General features: G+C 49.1%; 2 protein-coding genes across 2 annotated transcripts; one reads left to right on the plus strand and one right to left on the minus strand.

Moving 5' to 3' along the window:
* Window positions 1-282: 282 nt before the first annotated feature.
* Window positions 283-13,543, plus strand: ZW10 (zw10 kinetochore protein). Its single transcript, XM_084495718.1, has 16 exons — window positions 283-408; window positions 942-1,076; window positions 2,141-2,242; window positions 2,418-2,495; window positions 2,617-2,776; window positions 3,326-3,475; window positions 4,141-4,332; window positions 4,584-4,747; window positions 5,526-5,708; window positions 6,552-6,790; window positions 7,799-7,870; window positions 8,730-8,899; window positions 9,210-9,340; window positions 9,810-9,941; window positions 10,492-10,694; window positions 11,566-13,543. Exons 1-16 carry the CDS (start codon window positions 292-294, stop codon window positions 11,684-11,686), a joined length of 2,349 nt encoding a protein of 782 aa, XP_084351844.1. The 5' UTR covers window positions 283-291; the 3' UTR covers window positions 11,687-13,543.
* Window positions 12,298-18,482, minus strand: TMPRSS5 (transmembrane serine protease 5). The gene is made up of 11 exons (XM_084495719.1): window positions 18,469-18,482; window positions 17,259-17,387; window positions 16,858-16,978; window positions 16,531-16,638; window positions 16,304-16,426; window positions 16,021-16,156; window positions 15,642-15,755; window positions 14,942-15,117; window positions 14,121-14,263; window positions 13,865-14,017; window positions 12,298-13,663 (listed from the first exon to the last, which is right to left on the minus strand). The coding sequence occupies exons 5-11, from the start codon at window positions 16,365-16,367 to the stop codon at window positions 13,655-13,657; spliced, it is 795 nt and encodes a 264-aa protein (XP_084351845.1). The 5' UTR covers window positions 16,368-16,426; window positions 16,531-16,638; window positions 16,858-16,978; window positions 17,259-17,387; window positions 18,469-18,482; the 3' UTR covers window positions 12,298-13,654.
* Window positions 18,483-19,651: the final 1,169 nt, after the last annotated feature.

The raw sequence follows: 19,651 nt of genomic DNA on the forward strand, positions 1-19,651 counted from the left end.
CCACGGACCCGTTCCAGCACCCAGGGACCCCCCCAGCACCCACAGCACCCCCCAGCACCCATGGGTGCCCAGCTGCCATATGCCCCCCAGCTCCAGGAGGACCCCCAGCACCCCTACATCCCCACGCTACCACTGCTCCCCACAGCACCCATGGACCCCCAGCTGCTGCGGGTCCCCCCCCAGCACCCCGAGGAGGATGAGGAGGACGAAGGAGGCGGGGGCTGTCCCCGGCTGTCCCCGGCCGCCCGCCATAGCGCCGCCTTCCCGTGGTGCCGCGCGGGCGGCGGGGCCATGGCGGCTCCCGCGGGCTCGCTGGTGGCCGCCGTGCTGGCGACCTCGGGCCGCCTGGACAAGGAGGGGCTGGGCACCCGCATCGGCCGCCTCGCCCGCCGTGTGGAGGAGCTCAAGGCGCGGGCAGGGCCGATGCGGGGCCGGGGGTGGGCGGAGGGGGTCGGGGGGGAGGATTTTGGGGGGGTTTGGGGGAGGCGGGAAGGGCCGGGGAGGGGCGGGAGGGAGGAATTGGGGGGCCGGGGGTAGCTGAGGGGGAGGAATTGGGGTTTCGGGGGGAGGAATTGGGGGTCTCGGGTGGGATATTGGGGGTCCCAATGGGGGAATTTGGGGTCCCGGGGGGAGGATTTGGGGTTCCCGGGGGAAAAATTGGGGATCCCGGGGGGGGGATTGGGGTTCCCCTGGGGGATTTGGGGGTTCCGGGGGGGGCCGTGAGAAGCCGTGAGGGAGGAATTGGGGTCTCGGGACGGGGAATTGAGGGGCTCGGGGGGCTCCGTGAGGGGCCTTGGGGAGGACCTGGGTGCCCCGGGGGGAGGACTTGGAGGTCCCAGGGGAGGTCATGAGGGGCTGGGGGACGAATTGGGGGTCCTGGGGGGAGGACTTGGGGGTCCTGGGGGTCTCTGACCGTGACTTTGCCCCCCGTGCCCCCGCAGGGAGAGGTGTGCTCTGCCATCACCAGCAAGTACAGCGAGTTCCTGCCCAGCGCGCGCAGTGCCGAGGAGCTGGTGGCGCAGGTGGACAGGCTGTCAGGGAACATCGAGCTGCTCAGGGCCGGCATCGAGGAGCAGGTGGGACCCGCAGGGCAGCCCCTGGCTGCTGGCAGCTTCCTCAGGTCCCACTGCACATCTGTGGGCCTTCAGCTGCTGTGTGCGGGGGGACAGGGATGGAGGACACGGGCCTGAAGGCTCTGGATGGCCTCACGCCTAAAAAATGATGGCACGGGTGTACGTCCCATCTGGGGTGTGACTGAGAGTAATTAAGGGGTTGTTGGTCGTAGTTTGCGTGTTGTGCACTTGGAAAAGTGTGTCGCACGTCTCCAGAGGAGAGAGAAGGATCCGCCTGGTTGCATCGCGGTAGGGTGTGATGCAGTGACAGATGGGCTGAGTGTTGGTCTCACGGGGATTTGGGGCAGAGAGGGCACTGAATGTGCACCACCCAAAGCCTGGCACATGGCCGTGCACGTTCACACAGCCATGAAGGAGAGTGTGAGCAGGCCCTGCAGGCCGGATCCTCTGCTTTTGTGCTTCTTTGATCGACTGCAACATGACTTGAAGGAGTGGCATGTGGTGTTCTTCACAGAAAAGCATGATGTGTTAATAATGCAATGAAAACCAATCTAATGTAAATTAAAAGTAATAAACAGCAGCAGTTAAACACACACACAGACACACACACAAAATCATGTTAACTAAACCAGGTTAAAATAAAAAAAGTTTAGATATGTTATTAGATATATTAACTGAGCTAGCTTTTTACTCACTTCAACTGATTTTGCATTTAAAATGGCTATGTTAAAAGCACACTCAACTCCTTTTGATAGCTTTTTGATACTAAGTTGCCTTCCAGTGCCTTGACAAAACCTGTAATGTAATAAAAACATAAACCAGTATGGAAGAGTTTCCAGCAGGGAAATTTTAAGTATCTTTCTAGCAGGGAGTAAAATGGAATGCCATAGAAATCGAAGACAGAGTCATTATCAAATGCCAGAGCAGATAAGTTGTTAACACTGAGTCTTCTGTCTTCCTCACCAAATTGCTCTATTAGCAGAAATACTCTATATCTCATTGTTGTCACTTTTAAGAGAAATCTATTAATGTTTGGCTGCTGTCTGATGAAAAATTTCCTATTTTAGGTTCAACGAGACCTAAATGTTGCTGTTGCTGAATTTACTGAATTGAAGCAGCAGCTGGAGCGAGACACACTGGTTTTGAGTATTCTGAAAAAGCTACAAGAGGTGAGGAAGGGATGTGCATGTTAAAATCATTAAGTGGTGGTTGCTGCTCAGTTTGTGGCTTTATTCGGGGCTTCTCCTTTGAATAAATAACTATAATTTGTGTGTCTACTTGTGTTGTTTAAAATCATGTAAGAGCAGATGTGCTGTTACATACGATCCTATTTGGTTGTTGCAGTTTGATACAGCTATGAAAGAGTACAACACTGCATTGCTGGAGAAGAAGTATGTTGTAGCAGCTCAACAACTGGAAAAGGTAATGACTTCTTAAGCGTGTGGCAAAATTGTTGATAAATACTTTCAATAAATGTGACAAGATCCTTTTCAGTAACAGGGGCAACAGTTACCCATGTTTTTTGTTTGACCTTTAACGCCAGGCACGAAGCAGCCTGAAAATGCTGGAATCCCGTAAAGGCTTTGAGCTGAAGATCCTGAAGGCACTGGGCACAGAGCTGACGGTGCAGACACAAAATATGCTCTATCATCTAGGAGAAGAATGGCAGAAATTGGCTGTGTGGAAGCTTCCTCCTTCAAAAGGTGCTCACAGTTCTAGTTTGGTGCACTATTTTTGCCTCGCTATTTGAAATAATCCTGGTTTCAAGCACCTACAGGATATGAAATAGAATAATATTGTTGAATTAAGGTTGGTTTAAGGAGAGATTTCCAGAATTTTTGTTCCGACTGTATATATTCTCCTGCTAGGGTAGTTTTAAGAATACTTTATCTTCTCTGGTAGGTTTTTGGCTGCTACTTTTGTTGCAGCTGCTCTAAAATTTGTATGTTGGTGTCTTCATTAAAACACAAACTTTTCCTTTGATCAGATTTGACTTACAATGGGGACGAGGGGGGTGATTGTCTCTAAATGTCAATGTCATGGCAACTGAAATAAGAATTCTCCAGATTTGCCCTGTACTGAAACACAAGGTATTTGTTACTCTCTTCTGATGCTCTTTTATAGGAACTTTATTTTGTGGAAATGGGGAGAGGTAGCATATCATTTTAGTTACCAGCTGAGGAATGCAGTAGGTTCTCAGACCTGCTGTATCTCAGACCACATTCTAATAGGTGTTTCTTCCTTTTCTCTAGAAAGTAGCAGCCTGGAGTCAGCGATGCATTCAGAATTGCACTTATGCACACTGCCATCAAAAGAGGAAGAGATTGCTGGCCCACCTGTTGCTTCTGTGCTGCAGGCATTTGCTGTCCTTGGAGAACTGCGCACCAAGCTTAAAATTTTTGGTAAGACAGACCTTGGATCCACACAGCTGTTGCAGCCCTAGTGGATATGAGTTTAGGCTTGTTTTAGGATGGATATTGAGATCCAGTTCACTTCAGTCGTACACTGGGAGACATCTTTGTCTGTTGCCTTGTGTTTCTCACTGAGCGTGAGGTGAATCCTCTGGTTTTTACAATACGAAACTGCCAAGAATTATTTATCTTTTCCTGTCAGGTTATTTTCGTATACTGTTTTGATCTGTGGCTTTGTGGTTTCATGGTCTGCTTAAAGGGCTTTTCCAGTTAAAGCTTCCTTATCTACAAAGACCAAGACTGTGGGTTTTAGTCAACTTCTGGGCTTTTCCGTTCTCAGGTGTTGGCAAGAAGTAATCAGGAAGCATGGCAGATGCTAGGACAGGATTCCATGCTTCTGGCTTTTTAATTTTTCATTTTACATTAAATATACAGCTCTTTGTTAGGCCTCCATATGTGTTTTGCAGGAGTCAAGTGGTCTGTAGTGAAACCAAACCCAACGTTCCACCTCATGAATATTCTCTGATACCGCTAGTCTAGACAGTGGTTCTTGCACATCACTTGAAGAATCTGTGCATCCAAAATACTACCAGTTGGGCCTCTCAGGAACAGACTCCTGCTGTAGGAAAACTTCTTTTATTTTTTTAATATTTTAGGCCAGTTGTTGCTGAAATACATCCTCAAGCCACTGATTTCATACCCATCTCTTCAGCCATTCACAGAAGAACTGTCAGATGTGGTCATCCTACGTTTTAAGTGTGAGAAGCCTGACTTGGATCATTTCTCTCCTGTGGAGGTTTTTGACAAGATCAAGTTCGTTCTTGAAGTTCTTCACAAATACTTGCTGAGTAGGTAGTCCCTCTCTTTGGAATTACTGGGAAAGTGGGCTCAGTTGAACCATAAATTCAGTTGTCTTTTGATTGGGATGGAGGTTGTTCCACAGTCACAGCACATGGTTTAGATATGAAGAACATCTCCTTTATAAAATTATGGAACAGCTGAAAGATGCCTTTTTGACAGGAAGGACTGAATGAAATGGTGGAGGGTCATATCCAGGAAGCAGGGATATTAAAATCCATTTCTGTTCTCTTGAATTCAGATGTGCCAGTTGAACAGCGTGTGGAAGACAAAAAGGAATGCAGAGTGACGCTGGCAGAACTGCTGGGTGATATGATATGGGAAGAGCTATCAGACTGCCTCATTCAGAACTGCCTAGTGAATTCAATCCCAACCAATAATAGCAAACTAGAGCAGTATATAGAGGTAGGCATCAAATGCTTCTGAATTTATATAGTGGAAATGCCGCATGACCAGCTTCAACAGAAAGCTGTCGTTTGCTAATCTAGAACTGTGCGTTTATCTCAGGTAAACCGTGCCTTGTTTTTCCTGTTCTATTAATGGTGCAAGGTCTCTGATCCAAGGACCTCAGGCCATATTTAACTAAGACCTGGAGGTTCTCAGGTGTGTGGCATAAGGCTCTTGTGTGAGCTTCTGTAAGAGGCTGAAGAGGTCTTGCACATGCTGATTTGGGATCTCTGGATTCCTGTGAATGAACTGCTGTGTTTGCATTTTTTTTCCTCTGTCTAGTGATCACAGCAGTTTCTTGTGTAGGCTACTTTTTTAAAAACTATCTTAATAAGAGTAATATCTTTGCTGCTAGTGAAGAACGCCAAAAGATACTTATCCTGGAGAGGCACCTGTTTGAAACAGCAGTGATCATAGGGCAAACCCCCTCAGTCCCTTGTAATGAAATGTAATCGGCTTGCTCCTCCGATTTTTGAATTAGGTTGCCAGCAAAGTCAGGAAACAAACTTGCAGCTAAAAGACTGGATTATTGTACAATCATGGCCTCCAACTGAGCCAGCTTCTTCCAAAAGATTGCTGTAGAACTGTGAGATAGTTCCCTCTAAAACTTAGTTTCATCTTTTGCTTTCGACTGAGTGGGGGAGTTTATACCCAGCTTTAATTTTGCTCCTTGATTTTAGGATATTATAACTGGCAATTCACAAGTATCAATGTAGAATGTGTCTTCCTTCCTCAGGTGATTAAATCCACAGAGGAATTTGAAAAAGCCCTGAAGAACATGCAGTTTTTGAAAGGAGACATGACCGATTTACTGAAATACGCTCGTAACGTCAATTCCCACTTTGCCAATAAGAAATGTCAAGATGTGATTGTGGCAGCCAGAAACTTGATGACCTCAGAAATACACAATACTGTAAAGGTGCCTGTTGTTACAATATCTTGTTTTCCTAGGTGGAAAAATAGTGTAGCAGGTCAAGAAGGCTTGTCTAGGACAGTTGAGGTTCTTTTTTTTTTTTTTTTTTTTTTTTTTGTAGAGCGCTGACTACTTGTGATTATTTGGTGATTTTGGCAAACAACAGTTTTGAAGTCACCTTTAATAGTGCTCAAGTGGGTTATTTCACTACCAAGATGTTACTTAACATGTTTGAAGCTTACTTTTGTAGGCCTTTCTGGCGAGTGTCATAAGCGTAAGAAAATTTAGAGGATCACTTACAGACCTTGCTTCTAGGCATGAAGCACTGTATAGATTGCTTCATGGTCTGCTGTATAGTTCATAAGCCATGAGACCTCCAAGGGTCTAGGGGAATTCTGCAGCTTTGTATTTATCTTGAGTCTTAAATCAAGATTTTGTAGTCACAGAATCACAGAACTGTAGGGGTTGGAATGGACCTCAAAAGATCATCAGGTCCAACCCCCCTGCCAAAGCAGGTTCCTCAGAGCAGGCTGCCCAGGCAGGCATCCAGACAGGCCTTGAATATCTCCAGAGAAGGAGACTCCACAGCCTCCCTAGGCAGCCTGTTCCAATGCTCCATCACCCTCACCATGAAGAAGTTCTTTCGCATGTTAGTGCAGAACTTCCTGTGCTCTAACTTGCAGCCATTGCCCCTTGTCCTATCCCAACAAACCACTGAAAAGAGGGTGGCTACATCCTTCTGTCCCCCACCCCTCAGATATTTATAAAAGATATTTATAAAAGAGTCTTGCACAGACTCTTTTCTGTGGGCTCCAAATAACATTCTATCTTTCTCTCGTTTTCCCTTAGATCACACCTGATTCGTGCGTAGCCCTACCAAAGCTTCCTGATCCTGGGTCAGGAGATCACTTAAACATGCAAAAAACATCTAAACAACTTCCTAAGGAGATGGTGAATTTGGAGAATGAGACCAGACTGAGCCAGTACACGTTCTCTTTGCCCACATGCCGCATCAGTTCATCGGTGGAGAAACTGATGGAACTGGCTTATCAGACACTGTTGGAGGCTACAGGCAGCACAGATCAGTGGTAAGAATTATATATCAGCGGGTAACCCCTGGGAGTCAGATATTTATTGCCTTTGGCAACTCTAAGCATCTGTTAATAGAGTAAAAGAAATATAAAAGAGCTGAAGATACTTAAAAATGAGAATGAATCATTAGTTACACTGTGTTTTGGCTGGAGGCTGCTCCCTGGGTTTGTGAGGGAGACTGGTACAGCAGGAACAGCTGTTGGGTATGTTCCCTGCAATACTCTTGTTAAGCAGTCTTTGAGGCTTATGTTCTGAGCGAACATTCAGGTAGGTTTTGCCATATTGTAGCTACTGCAGTGGTGAAAACGTGATGAATCCCTAGGGTGCACAGGGCAGCTCATGGCTTCAGTCTTTTAGTTGGAAAACACTCTACTCTGTGTTCATTTTTATATTTTATCATGCGTTTCAAATATTTAGAAAGATAAAAAACTTTTGTTCCATCCAAACGATGTTATGGCACCTATTCTAAGGAGAGTTCTTGCTTTCTTTTTTCATGGGCTGGATGAAAGCAAAAAACTCAAGCTCTGCATCTGGCAGGGCTCTTCCAAGAAAACAAGTAAACATTCTGAGAACCTACATAGAGTCGGTTTTAAAAACCGGAGACCACAACCCTGAAGAGGGAGAGTTTCCTAGGTACTGAATGCCTTTCACTGTACCGTGGCAGAAAGAGGGCTGACTACTTATGCATACCTACTGGGAGAAAGGACACTGTTTCCTTTGTTTGCAGGGTTTCATAATCTGTTCTGACATGTGGCCTGAAGTTCATCTCTTCCATGCTGAACTTACAAGGTCATCACAGCTTTTGAGAGAAGCCTTTGTGAATTTTCCACGATGCTGCTTTTATTGACATTGCTGTAATTGATCTTGACAATTTGTCCCTTGTTTAGTAAGAAAAGCATGCTTCACTACTAATAAAACCTTTTTTAAGAAAGCCTTGAGAGTCGCTTGGCAGATGAGACATTAATTCCACAGACAATCTAACACGAACCTTATTTTCTTTGTAGCTGTATACAGCTCTTCTACTCTGTGCGGAACATATTCCAGCTGTTTTATGATGTAGTACCAACATACCACAGGTAAGTGTATGTTTGTGCATTACTTAGGGCCTGTTTGGAGACAGAGCAGTGCTATTGGAATAGCCCCACTTGTTCCCTGTTTGTCCACCACTGCCAAAGATGACTAAGAGCTTCTTCTAGTGGGTACAAGCTGGTGCTCCTAATGCATTATTAAATTGTACCTGCTGCAGAATATTTGCCTGAGAGTTTCTGAGTTGGCAGTCTTATGACCAAAGAGATAGTTTTTAGCATTTCTTTGACGTGAATGGAATTGGTTTTGTGCCTGACAGCCCTTGTGTACATCGGAACACAGGAAACACGAGCTGAAGTTACATCTCTAGAACATAACTGAGTTTTGTAAGCTGTCTTATCCATCCATTAACTAACGTGATAGTAATGGTTAGGTAACTAGAATAGAGTCCTTGCCCTTGTCCTTGACAGGGGTTAGCCTTTATGATTGTTCATGATGCTCTTCCTGTAATAAACAGCACCAGTGAAGACTTAAAGTATACAATTGTGTCCAAGAACACTGAGGTATTACCGACAAGGACTTCTCTGTTTTCCTCAGTGTTACGCTGTAATCAAGAATCTTCCTGTTTGAAAGTTGTTTGTTAGAAATGATGCAAGTACAACACACAGTTGGAATGCCAAGGTTTCATTTCACTAGCCATAGAACTTCTTTCCTGAATGTAAGCTCTTGTGTGGCTGTGGCAGGAGGTGAAGTACTTCTATTCCAACTGATGGCTGTATCAAGCATTCCTTTCAGTTATTTACATGCAACATCAACAACAGATGGGCTGTTTAGGGTATATATGACAGTTTTCTAACAGGGTCAGGTCTAAATACATACATTTCTTCTTCTTCCTTCTTCATGTGACAGAGAGAACCTTCAGAAACTCCCCCAACTAGCAGCTATTCATCACAACAACTGCATGTACATTGCTCACCACTTGCTCACCATGGGACACCAGTTCCAATACCGCCTGACGAACATCATGTGTGACGGAGCAGCTACTTTTGTAGATCTGGTACCTGGTTTTAGGAGACTTGGTAATTTTACCTTTTAGTATTCTATGGAGAGAAATTCTGAGATGGATAAGCTTGTACCAGTTTAACGTGAGCCTGTCATCTATACTTAATTCTGCTACTCAGCTCTTTTTCAAAAGTGCTGTAGCAATCCAAGCTATGCAAAAGCTTATTAAGTATGTGACAGCTCAGTTAAATTGGCCCAAAATAATAAGTTTAAATTGACCCAAAATAATGTTTCTTATTCAGCGCTTACAGTCTCTTAAGTTGGCATAGGCAGAGCAAATTTAATAATTGCTTATTTGCTTCTCTCTGCTTGTTTTTGCTTCTAAAGGAATGGAGTGTTTTCTGGCCCAGATGCGAGTGCAGAAAGGAGAAATCCTGGAGAGGCTGTCAAGTGCCAGGAATTTTTCTAATATGGATGATGAGGAAAATTACTCTGCAGCAAACAAAGCAATAAGGCAGGTAAGTAAGGCAAACAAAGTCAAATATGCTGTTGTCTGTAGATGTTGTCCTTAGAAAGGTACAGTATGTAATATTAGTACTGAGAACTGTGCACTGTTTCAGCAGAGTAAAATTTTGCAAAAGATGAATTTTCTGGCATGCTTTTTTCCCCCCTGGGCTGTGTCTCATTTTGTAGAACGCTGAGTTCAAGTCCGCATGCTCCAAGATGACGTAGTTTCTTACTCTTGAACTTTTGTTTAGAGTGTGTATCTAAGGTATTTCATTTTTCAAGGAAAACATCTGTGAGCCATAATGCAAACTGAAATTGTGGCATTTTTTCCAGGAGTGTCTGCTTTATGTGGTAGCAGGATGAAATTATGGCCTTCTACTTTAAAACTTTTCTGTCCATTTGCGCTCACCTTATCGTTTTGTGCTTCTCTTAATGTTCTCCTTGATAACATGTTGGTAATGTATAGCTGTTGTCTTCCAGGTATTGCATCAGTTGAAAAGACTGGGGAAAGTTTGGCAAGATGTCCTTCCAGTGAACGTATACTGCAAGGCCATGGGGACCTTACTGAACACAGCGCTCTCAGAGATTGTCACTAGGATTGCTGCCCTAGAGGTAACTGCACGAGATGGGCCTGCCAGGCGTAGGGGTGGTGCTAACAGCTAGCATGTGTGACCTGTAGAAATTCTTTCTAAATTGAAGTTTCAGGGGAGCCAGTTGTAGTCAAAATTTTGAAGAGCCCCCGCACTGTGAATTGTGTGGCCTCTTCTCCTTTAATAGCTAGGACACTTGCTTATGCCATGCCTGCCAAAAAGCTTTGCTTTCATCATTGTGCTGGCGTTACCTGAGCGCTTTCCTTATGAACTGCTCCAGACCTTCCTCATAACCCCTCTGCCTCACAGTGAAATCCTTGTTACTGCACCAGGATGCGCAGTTCAGAAGCAGAATCCTTGTTCTGAGGCAACTGCAGAGAACTTGATGAAATAGCTATTTGTGAAGTAAGTTACATTAGCTCGAGAATGTTAAATGCAATCCGAACCACTGCGTTTCGTCTTCAGACACACAGCCCCATTTAAAAAAAAAAAAAAAAAAGAAATTCATGTAGTACTTGGCACTCCAAAGACACATCTAACTGCTCTTTTTGTTAATGTTTTTTCAATTCTAGGATATCTCTGCAGAAGATGCAGACAGGTTGTACTCCCTCTGTAGGATCATGGTAGAGGAAGGACCCCAAGTTTTCACCCCACTCCCTGAAGAGGACAAAAATAAGAAATATCAAGAGGAAGTTCCAGTGTACGTGAAGAAATGGATGACGTTCAAAGAGCTGATGATCATCTTGCAAGCTAACCTCCAAGAAATAGTGGATCAGTGAGTGTCTTCGTTTTCAGTTAGTACTTCACCTGCTAACCAGGGAGCTGGGAAGTGGTCTGACAGCAGGGCACTGCATTCAGGAGAGCCTTTTCAGGTGAAACACAATCACTTTTAATAGGGATCAAATAGCTGCTCCTAGTGCCATTTTTTGTCTGTGTGTTTATAGTCCATTTCACTGGTCATATATTCAGCTGTCTCCTGCAGGTGATAAAGCAGTGGTAAAAAAAAAAAATGTGCCCCGGGAGAGCCAACCAGAGAGCAATTATACATCCCCTCTTGACTTTTCTAAATTCAGAAGTACTTAACAGTAAGCAGCCAGGCATTTTGCCCCCTGCTTTTGATGTTAGCTGTGCCTTGCAACTGCAGCTATCATTCCATGTAATTGGTCTTCAGTTTTTAGAGACCGTTTCTTAGGTCTTTTAACTTGCAAGGGGTATTCATCTGAATTATACATGAGGATTTGCATTATTACTCCTATTACTTTAGTTGTCATGAGTTGTCAGAAACTAGATGTTTCTTCCTCACACTTGTTTCACATGTCCGTCTGAATGACAAGGAGCCATGCTGTCCTCTAAACTGCAAAGTTTGTAGTAAGTGCAAGAAACACCTTAAAACCTGTTGCTTTTTATGCCTAATTTATTAATTCTGGACTCAAGTTGCATGCAGCTAGTAGGCTGCTAACTAGATTTGTTTTGGATTGAGATTTACTACTGTAGCAAGCCTGTAAATGCTCTATGCTTCTAATTTATTTGAACCATTCATCACAGGAGTGGGAGAATTGCAATGGATTGTTGTGAATGCTCTAAGGCTTGTTTTAACCTGAAGTTTCCATGCAGTTTTGTTAAATGAAGATATTTCTTCCTTGTAGATGGGCAGATGGGAAGGGGCCTCTTGCCACTGAATTCTCTCCAGCTGAAGTGAAGAGTCTGATACGAGCCTTGTTCCAGAACACAGAAAGAAGGGCAGCAGCACTGGCCAAAATCAAGTAACTGTTTGCTCCTACATGTTGTATCTTCTGATAAGGCAAGAATGAACTGAGAATCTTTATTTTTTGGATTTGATCCTTCTTGTACTGGACTACAAAAAGCTTGGCATTAGGTGTGTGCTTCCTGGAGGCTTGACTAAGGGAGGAGAAAAAATTGCTAGCTCACTTGGCAGGGCAGAGGGGATGGTTCTGTGAGTCTGAGAACAGGAAACCAAAGGTGGGTAACACATGGGCACTAACTGCAGCTGCTTTATCTGCCACACACATGGAGTTTGGGCTTGAAAATTCAAGCTCTTGCCCTGCTCCCTGGAGGTGTTATGCCTGGATTGTAGTTGTGCTTTACAAGCTGGTGTGTATACAGTCCTGGTGAAGAAGAGATGCTTTTTGTGATATTTGCTAAATTCTATCATCTTGGATTTCATCTTCCTGTAAGCCCAGCACAGGCAAATAAATCTAGTTCTTTATCTGAACTCCTTGTGAGACTGAGCACTGCTGGCAGGTGGGCCTCTCAGGCAAGGTGCTGTACAGTGTCATCTCAAGCTTGCTTGCTTCAGGGTCTTGTAGAGGGATTGTTCTTTCTCACTTGTGAATCTTACCTATGCAGTTTTACATCAGGGGACATGTCCCCCCTTTGTGTCTTACCTCTTCTGTCCCTGCAAATTACATACAAAACCCACAAGCAGTGGTAGCTTTTGGTGTCCTTCTAAGAATGCTGAAGTGCCAAATTCTGCTCTTACCCACCTGTTTTGTTCATGTTTCCCTGAACAACACACCTCAAAAGAGTGAAAATTTTATGGGGGGGAGAGGAAACCGTGCTCCAAGTGAAATGTTTACTGAGTCGGAGGGTTTTGCACATGTGGCAACATTCCTCATGGATTTATTTTTCTTGGGACATATCTTAAAATTGAATTCAAAGTTTTCAATCTGACTTTGCCAGCCATGAAAGCCCGTTCAGCTCCTATTTTTAGCTTTTGATTTGTGTATGAATTAAGTAGGTCTGGCATCTATTGTCTTTTTGATAGTAACTTTACTGTACTTTAAGAACTATATAAATGCTAGTAAATACAAGGGAAGTAAAGGGAATTAAGTGTGCACTTAGAAGATAATGTTCTAAGTTACAAAAAGCTGTTTGGGACTTCAAAAAATGCACATTTATTTTACTTGGAAACCTTTTCAATTGCATTTGTTGAAATGTAGCCCAGGTCCCAAGATGTGCCCCTTGCTGCACAGAGTATTTCCTGCTATGTAGTGGTTTGTAAGCACATCATGACCTGCTTACAAAAGTTTTAATCGTAGAGCTAAATGTTTTAATTTTACCTGTCCTTGCATCCTTTTTATTTGGACATCTGTCTGGCTTCTCTGTGCATTCCTGAGCATTTTGGGGGATACCAAAATTACAGCTGGCTTTTACATTGCACCCGAATCACAGCAGAACCTCATGGCTGGTCCGTGTGCTGGATCAGCCAGGCACAGCCAGATCTAGGGCCAAGGATACTCCTTGTTGTGGGCCTTAATTAGTAGAAGCCTGGGTAATTAGTAGAAGCCTGGGGAGGGGACAGATGCAGTCAAGTTCCCATTTACACTAAGTCCAGCCTCTGAGAATGCAAAAACAAAGGCCACCGTTGATCCCAGATCTGTCACTCTAGCTTTTCCTTTTTTTTTTTTTTCCCCCTTTCACTACTTTAAGTAATTCATTTGAGGGTTGACAGTGTTCCCACAACGCTTGCATCTCTTGGGAGCCCTTGCCCTTTTATAAATGGGAAACCAAAAAATTGATATTTTGAGAAACACCACTTCTCTCATGTGGATTATTCACAGAAATGTAATATGCTATTTTCTTTAATAAACTATTTATACTGGCCTTGTTTTCTGGTGTTGTGTGTGGGGGTTCTCATATGGTTACAGTAACAGAGTATGAAGCTGGGCCTTCGGAACAGGCAAAATGTTGTTCTGTGATGTCTCTCCTTCGCTTCTAGTAGATCTAATAATAAGAAAATTAAAAGGGAGAAATAAATAATTGGTACTATGCTGTGGGGTAGGAGGTTAGCCCAGAGATCATGCAGCAAGGGTGAGCGTGGGGTAGTAACAGGTAAAAACAGGATGCTAGCACCTGGATTTTTCTATGCAACGTGCCTGGCTGCAGGTCAGGCTGAACACACACCTTCACCTGCCCCACGCTTACCTCCGTGGTGCGATAAATCCACGGCAGAAGCTGAGCCACGTTGGTGTACACCCCAGGGTGGTTGGGCTCGGCACAGCCCTGGCCCCAGCTCACTACGCCTACCAAGCGCCACGTGAGATCGTCCTGGCAAACCAGGGGGCCCCCGCTGTCCCCCTGCAAGAGAGCAAGGACTGGAACATAGCAGGGACCTAACACTTACTGCTCATTTCTCCTCTGTCTGTGCACACCCCCCTGCTCTGATGCTCCCTCCCATTACCTGGCACGCATCTATCTTCCCCTGCGGGTAGCCGGCACACAGCATCCTGGCCGTGAGCTCTCCTTTGTACATGCACGAGCTGTTACACCTCCTGGTGCTAATTAGGGGAACGAGCGCTTCCTTCAGAGTCTCCGTTAGCTGTGCTGGGGAGGGAAGAAGCCAAGAGGGAAATGAGATCTCCAGGAAGGGGAGAGCAGGGCAATGGAGCTGAAGGGTCAGGAGGAAGATGGGGTCTTATGGGATTAATGGGGGTGCTGAAAGGGGGTGCAGGACCTGGTGCGGCATGGAAAGGGTGGACCTTGGGGGAGCAGGGAAAGCTGCAGGTCAGCACAGAGGGGCAGGGACAAGCTGGGGGCTTACCCTGGTCTGGTCTGGTGTAGCCCCAGCCTGAGACCCAGCAGGTGGTGCCCGGGAAGAGGTCCCGGTGGGAGGGTGGCAGACACACGGCGCGGATGGCGTCTGGTGGGAAGGGGACACGGTGAGCCCCGGGACAGCACCGGGCTGTGCAGAGCAGGCACAGCCAGGGCTGTGGAGCTGCCAGCACGCAGAACTCAGCCTGCAGAGCTGCTCAGCCCCACAAATGGAGCTGAAACACCCTTGGAGCAGGCCTCTGGAGGTCTCAGCTCCTACAGCCTCCTTCCCCAGCACAGCTGGGAGCAGGGCACTGCTGGGCACACTGCATCCAGGTGCCCGGAGAGGCTGGGGACCCTCTTAAGCAGCTTCTCCCAAAGGGCAGGGTCAGAGCAGGCCGATTTCCAGCCCTCTCTTCATTGCAGGTGCAGACAAACTGCAGCTGGGGGCAGGCCACAAGAGCGACTTACCAGAGAAATTCAGGGGGACGCGGAGCTTCATCAGAGCAATGTCATAGTCGAGGCTGCTGCTGTTATAGAGCGGGTGGGAAATAACCTTCTCCACCGGTACCCCAGCCTCCTGCTCAATGGAGCCACGGGCAACACCAGCACCCACCAGCCAGCTGGAGCCATGCAGCCGCCTGAAACTGAGCACACGGCTACCTGAGCACCACGGCCCCCAGCTCGCACCCCAGGGCTCCCCGCATGGGCACCCAGAGCCCCCCTACCTGTGCAGGCAGTGTGCTGCGGTCAGGATCCAGCGGGGCGCCAGCACCGAGCCCCCGCAGCGGTGCCGGGAGCCGTGGCGCACGCTCACCTGCCAGGGCCAGCGCCCGGGGGCTGCGTCCGTGCCCCCGACCACCCGCAGGGCCCCGGGGCGCAGCCCACAGTCTGCAAGGTGGCCGTGAGGGACGGGATGGGGCTGGCGGAGGGGCAGGGGGGAGAGGGAGGCACCGACCTGAGCACTGCAGAGCCACGATGCGTCCCGACTCGCAGCTGCTCCTGCACAGGGTGCACCTCTGAGAAAACTGCAGGGTGCTCGGGGAGATGCAGCAGTCCCCAACAGGGCTGCTTGTTGGGCAAAACCAGCACGGATTTCTGCCCATCTTAAGCCTGAAAAGGTGTTTTTGTGCCTCCAGCAAAGCCTGCCGTAGCCTGGGCCTGCCCGTACCTGACCTCCCACAGGTCTTCCAGTCTGCCTTCGTGGCCAGGTCTGACCTGGACGAACTCCTGGGTGTCTTTCACCTTGACATCCGTCAGGTTCACTCCCTTCTGGTGGGTCATCCTGCACGAGCAACCACAACCATCCCAGGAACCATCCCAGGAACCATCCCAGGAACCATCCCAGGAACCATCCCAGGAACCATCCCAGGAACCATCCCAGGAACCATCCCAGGAACCATCCCAGGAACCATCCCAGGAGTGGTTCCTGTCCCGGCACCCTCTATACCCCATGGCCAGGAAGGTGCCCAGGTGGCTGCAGCCACCTCCTGGGGTTCCCCCCGGCCGCCCCAGCCCCGCTCAGTGCCCCAATCCCCGTCCCTGCCCACCGGAGCGCCCCGAGGTGCCGGCAGAGCTGGGTGCCCAGCCTCAGCCCCCAGTGTTCGTGGCAGACCAGCAGCCAGCCGGGACGGCCTCGCACCCGCGCTTCCAGCAGCGAGCTGTCCGCGTTGATCCTGAAAGACACTGAGGGCAATGCCGCAGGATTTACAGAGTGAAACAATTGCAGCACACTGCCGAAACGAGCTCCTGGTTCAGCAGGACAGATTCATTATTAAAGAGCATCTTTTCTGCTCTCGCTGAGCCTGCCAGGGGTAGGGGGGAGTTAAAAACCTCTGCCAGGAGCCCCGCGGACCACGGGTTCGTCCTCTTCACCCTCACCACACTCCGGGGTCATGCCTGGCTCCTGCAGCAGGGCAAAGCCCTGGGCTGGCTGTGGGATTTTGAGGTGCCTCACTTCAGGAAGGAGAGAGGAGGGCAGGGGTGAGACCGCAGGGCCGGGCAGCCCCTGGCAGGGGCACTGGGCAGCCGGGCAGCACCGTCCCCGCGCAGGCACTGACCCAGCAGCCAAGCCCCCGCCGCCAGCCCCGCCAGCAGCACCACGGCCCCCAGCAGCAGCAGCAGCCTCCGGATGGTGCAGAGACTTCTGAAAGACGCCTCAGCAGAGCCTTTAGGAAACAAAGGGAGAGGACGGACACCGTCTCCTCCATCCCTCGTGGCACCACCAAGCCCCTGGAGAGGTTCTCAGGGCACTTGGGCCTGATTTTTGGGGCTCTCCAAACCCTTTGGCCTGAAGTGCCACCAGGGGATGAGCTAAGGCCACGCATTCTGCAGAAGGTCAGGACCCGGGGGCTCCCCCTTGCTCCCCAAGCCCGTAATTTTCTCACCGTGTCCCGGGGACGCCCCTGTCCTTGCTTCCCTCAGCTCTGCCGTCAGGCTCTCCTGGCTCTGTGTGGTGTCCCCGATGCCGGGCAGGTTTTGGGGACAGCTTTCAGCCTCAGCCGGCCCCTATGGAGAGGAGCAGGGTGCGGGTCAGGGGTGGGCTCCTGGAAGGGAACAGCTCCATTTGAGGCAGGGGGGCCGCGAGGAAGCGCCGCTCACCATTCCCATAGCACAGCGCCTCCGCCAAGCTGCTGGGCTTTCCCTCGGCACAAACCCAGCTCCCGGCCCCTTGTCCCTGGCTCCCCACCGCCTCCCTCCCCAGCTCCGTCTGAGCAACCCCAGCAGCTGCTGGGCTGCCCCAGCCCCACCTTCCACCTGCCGGCCCTCCCCTCCCTTCCTCGCTCACCTGCACACAACTGAAGAGCAGCAACAAGCTCTGGGCACAAGCAGGGGGCTGCAGGTGGCAGGCACCAAGACAGAAGCCCCTAACAGCTACCTTTATTAGAGGAGACCTTGGAGAGCAAATTGTTCTGAGCTGGGAAAAAAAATGAGAAAAGACACAGGCAGGTACTCTGTATCAGCCCCGCATCTCGCACCAGGTGCAGCTCTGTTGCTGCAGGCTGCCGTACCCCGGTGGAGCCCCCCTCGCCCAGCCCCTCCTGGTCCCCCCCGTGCCCAGCAGGGCTGCAGGGAGACTGCAGGGCAGCAGCCCCAGGCAGTGAGCTGTGTGCTCGGCCCCTCAGCAGCTCCTGGGGTCCCGCAAAGAGCCACAGCACCCACACCCTGCCCGGCCTCGTCCCTCCTCGTGCTGCCCCTCCAGCTGGCTGCTCCCCTCAGAGCTAGCACTGCTCCCATCTCCAGGTAAGTCATTTAAACCCCACCATCTCCTGCAGGAGAGGGGAGACCGAGCAGCAGTTTCAGCCTGCCTGAAAACCGAAAGGCAGCCGAGGCAGCCCGGGAGAGCGGTGTCACGAAAACAAGCAAACAAAAGCCCTCTTCTTGTTTACACGCTTCTCCAGCCCAGAAGACACAGCTGACGGCTTCTTACTCAAAAGATCGATGAATTTTTAATGCCATTTACTCGAGGGAACTCCCATGGATATCCCCTGACAGCCCCGTCCTGCGGGTTGGGGCTGAGGCTTGGTGGGGGCACCAGGCGGCCCCTTCCAGCTGCTGCCACAGAGCCAAAGGGCAGAGCTCAGGACCTCACAGGGCCCCCAAATCAGCCCTGCCTCCTTCCCGGGAGCTGCTGGGCTGTACCCGGTGGCTCCGGAGCATCGCAGTGCTCCGAGGACTGTAGATGGTGCTGGAGGACCGGGGAGCCCGCTGGGAGCACTGAGGAGCACCCAGGAGCTGCTGAGCCCCCTGTGCTGGGGGTGCTGCAGGAGCAGCTCCATCACCCCCTCTGGGCACCCCATAACACCTTCCCTGCACGCTCCAAAAGGGAAGAAGCTCGAGGCAGAGGGTGAGAACCAGCTCCAAAACCCTGCCTCAGGAGCAGGTACGAAAGCCGAGGCCCAGCCCAGCCCGTGCTGCCTCGCTGCTCTGAGTCAGCCGGCTTTTCCACACTTAGAGCTCATTAAAAGAGGCTCAATATTGCTATCAGTTCTGCCTACCTGCAATAAGTGACTGAAATGAGAGAGCTTTCAAGATTAAACGCCGGCACACGCGTGTGAAGGCAGGGAGGAGAAGCTACAGCTTTATCTCCTGATTCCCACCGTCCTGCCCAGGCTTTTTAGAGACATAAAATAAAAAAAAAAAAATAATAATAACAATAAAAAGCAGCCCCCAGCTGTGGGTGCTTGGTGTTGCTTTGAGGGAAGCTGGCAAAATCCTGGGGTTGCCTCCACCCTGGCCCCGGCTGGGTCCTGAGCTCCCCAGGGCTCTCTGGGGCGAGCAAACAAGGCAACGTGGCCACCAGCTCAGGGCATCGCCTTGCCTGAGCCCCTTGTTGGATCATTTCCTTCCTTAGCTCATTCCTTCTCTGCCTCCCTCAAGTCCCCTCTCTTATAAAAGTGCTTCTCAGTGAGATAAGGCAGCTGCTGGAAGCCCATAATGAGAGAAATGGCCGAAAGCACCAGCCTAAAACCTACCTAATCCTGGTAGCAGCCTGCCAAATCTCATCAGGGATAATGAATCCTGGATGCTCTGATTGTGGCTTCCCAGCAGTGATGCTGCGGTCAAAAAAATAAATAAAATTTAAAACCAACAGTAGCCCCCCCAACACCCTTCCTTCCCCCACGAGTTTTCTGACCCTTTTTCACCTCCTTTTCCCCCTGCCCTCCTATTACCATCTTTAGGGGGGGTTATCAGCGGGATCACTGAGCACCTGAGGGGGTTCAGCACCCTTGCAGGTGGGGGCAGCACCTCGGCGAGGGCAGCTTTGTGCACAGCACCTCCAGGCTGAGCTCTGCCACCAGCTTCAACAAGGGAGCTGGCAGCGTACTTCACCTGTCCGCAGGTCTCTGCAGGGCGGGTAAAGCAGCTGGCCCTACACTGCCTGTTGCAGTCGGGGCAGAGCTTAATCTCTGGCTTGCAAAACGTCGCCCTCGTGTCACCGTAAGAAGTAAGACCTGCCGGAGCACATCTGACTAAATCATTCATCTCGCCCTGCGTCTCGTCTCCAGGAGAGGCCAATATCCCGAACCTCATAACGGGAAATTATTCAGTAAGACTCCTTTTAACCCCAGGCAGCAGGGTGTAGTGACACGAGAGAAGATAGTTTATATCTTGTATGCGCTTACCCTGTCTAATGGAAGCGTACATCTCTCCATATTTCATATAAATGTCCAGTCCTAT

This window comes from Aythya ferina (genome assembly GCF_964211825.1).
Source record: "Aythya ferina genome assembly, chromosome: 22".
Classification (NCBI taxonomy): Eukaryota; Metazoa; Chordata; class Aves; order Anseriformes; family Anatidae; genus Aythya; species Aythya ferina.

What these genes read in the sequence shown, in the direction of transcription:
- ZW10 (XM_084495718.1), top strand. Translation starts at nt 292, where the DNA reads ATGGCGGCTCCCGCGGGCTCGCTGGTGGCCGCCGTGCTGGCGACCTCG. An exon ending in TTCTGAAAAAGCTACAAGAG is followed by an intron (nt 2,243 to 2,417) that starts GTGAGGAAGGGA and finishes TGGTTGTTGCAG; the next exon opens with TTTGATACAGCTATGAAAGA. An exon ending in TCTTCACAAATACTTGCTGA is followed by an intron (nt 4,333 to 4,583) that starts GTAGGTAGTCCC and finishes TCTTGAATTCAG; the next exon opens with ATGTGCCAGTTGAACAGCGT.
- TMPRSS5 (XM_084495719.1), bottom strand. Translation starts at nt 16,367, where the DNA reads ATGACCCCGGAGTGTGGTGAGGGTGAAGAGGACGAACCCGTGGTCCGC. An exon ending in GAAGACCTGTGGGAGGTCAG is followed by an intron (nt 15,118 to 15,641) that starts GTACGGGCAGGC and finishes CCGTGTGCTCAG; the next exon opens with TTTCAGGCGGCTGCATGGCT. An exon ending in GGAAGATAGATGCGTGCCAG is followed by an intron (nt 14,018 to 14,120) that starts GTAATGGGAGGG and finishes GCTCTCTTGCAG; the next exon opens with GGGGACAGCGGGGGCCCCCT.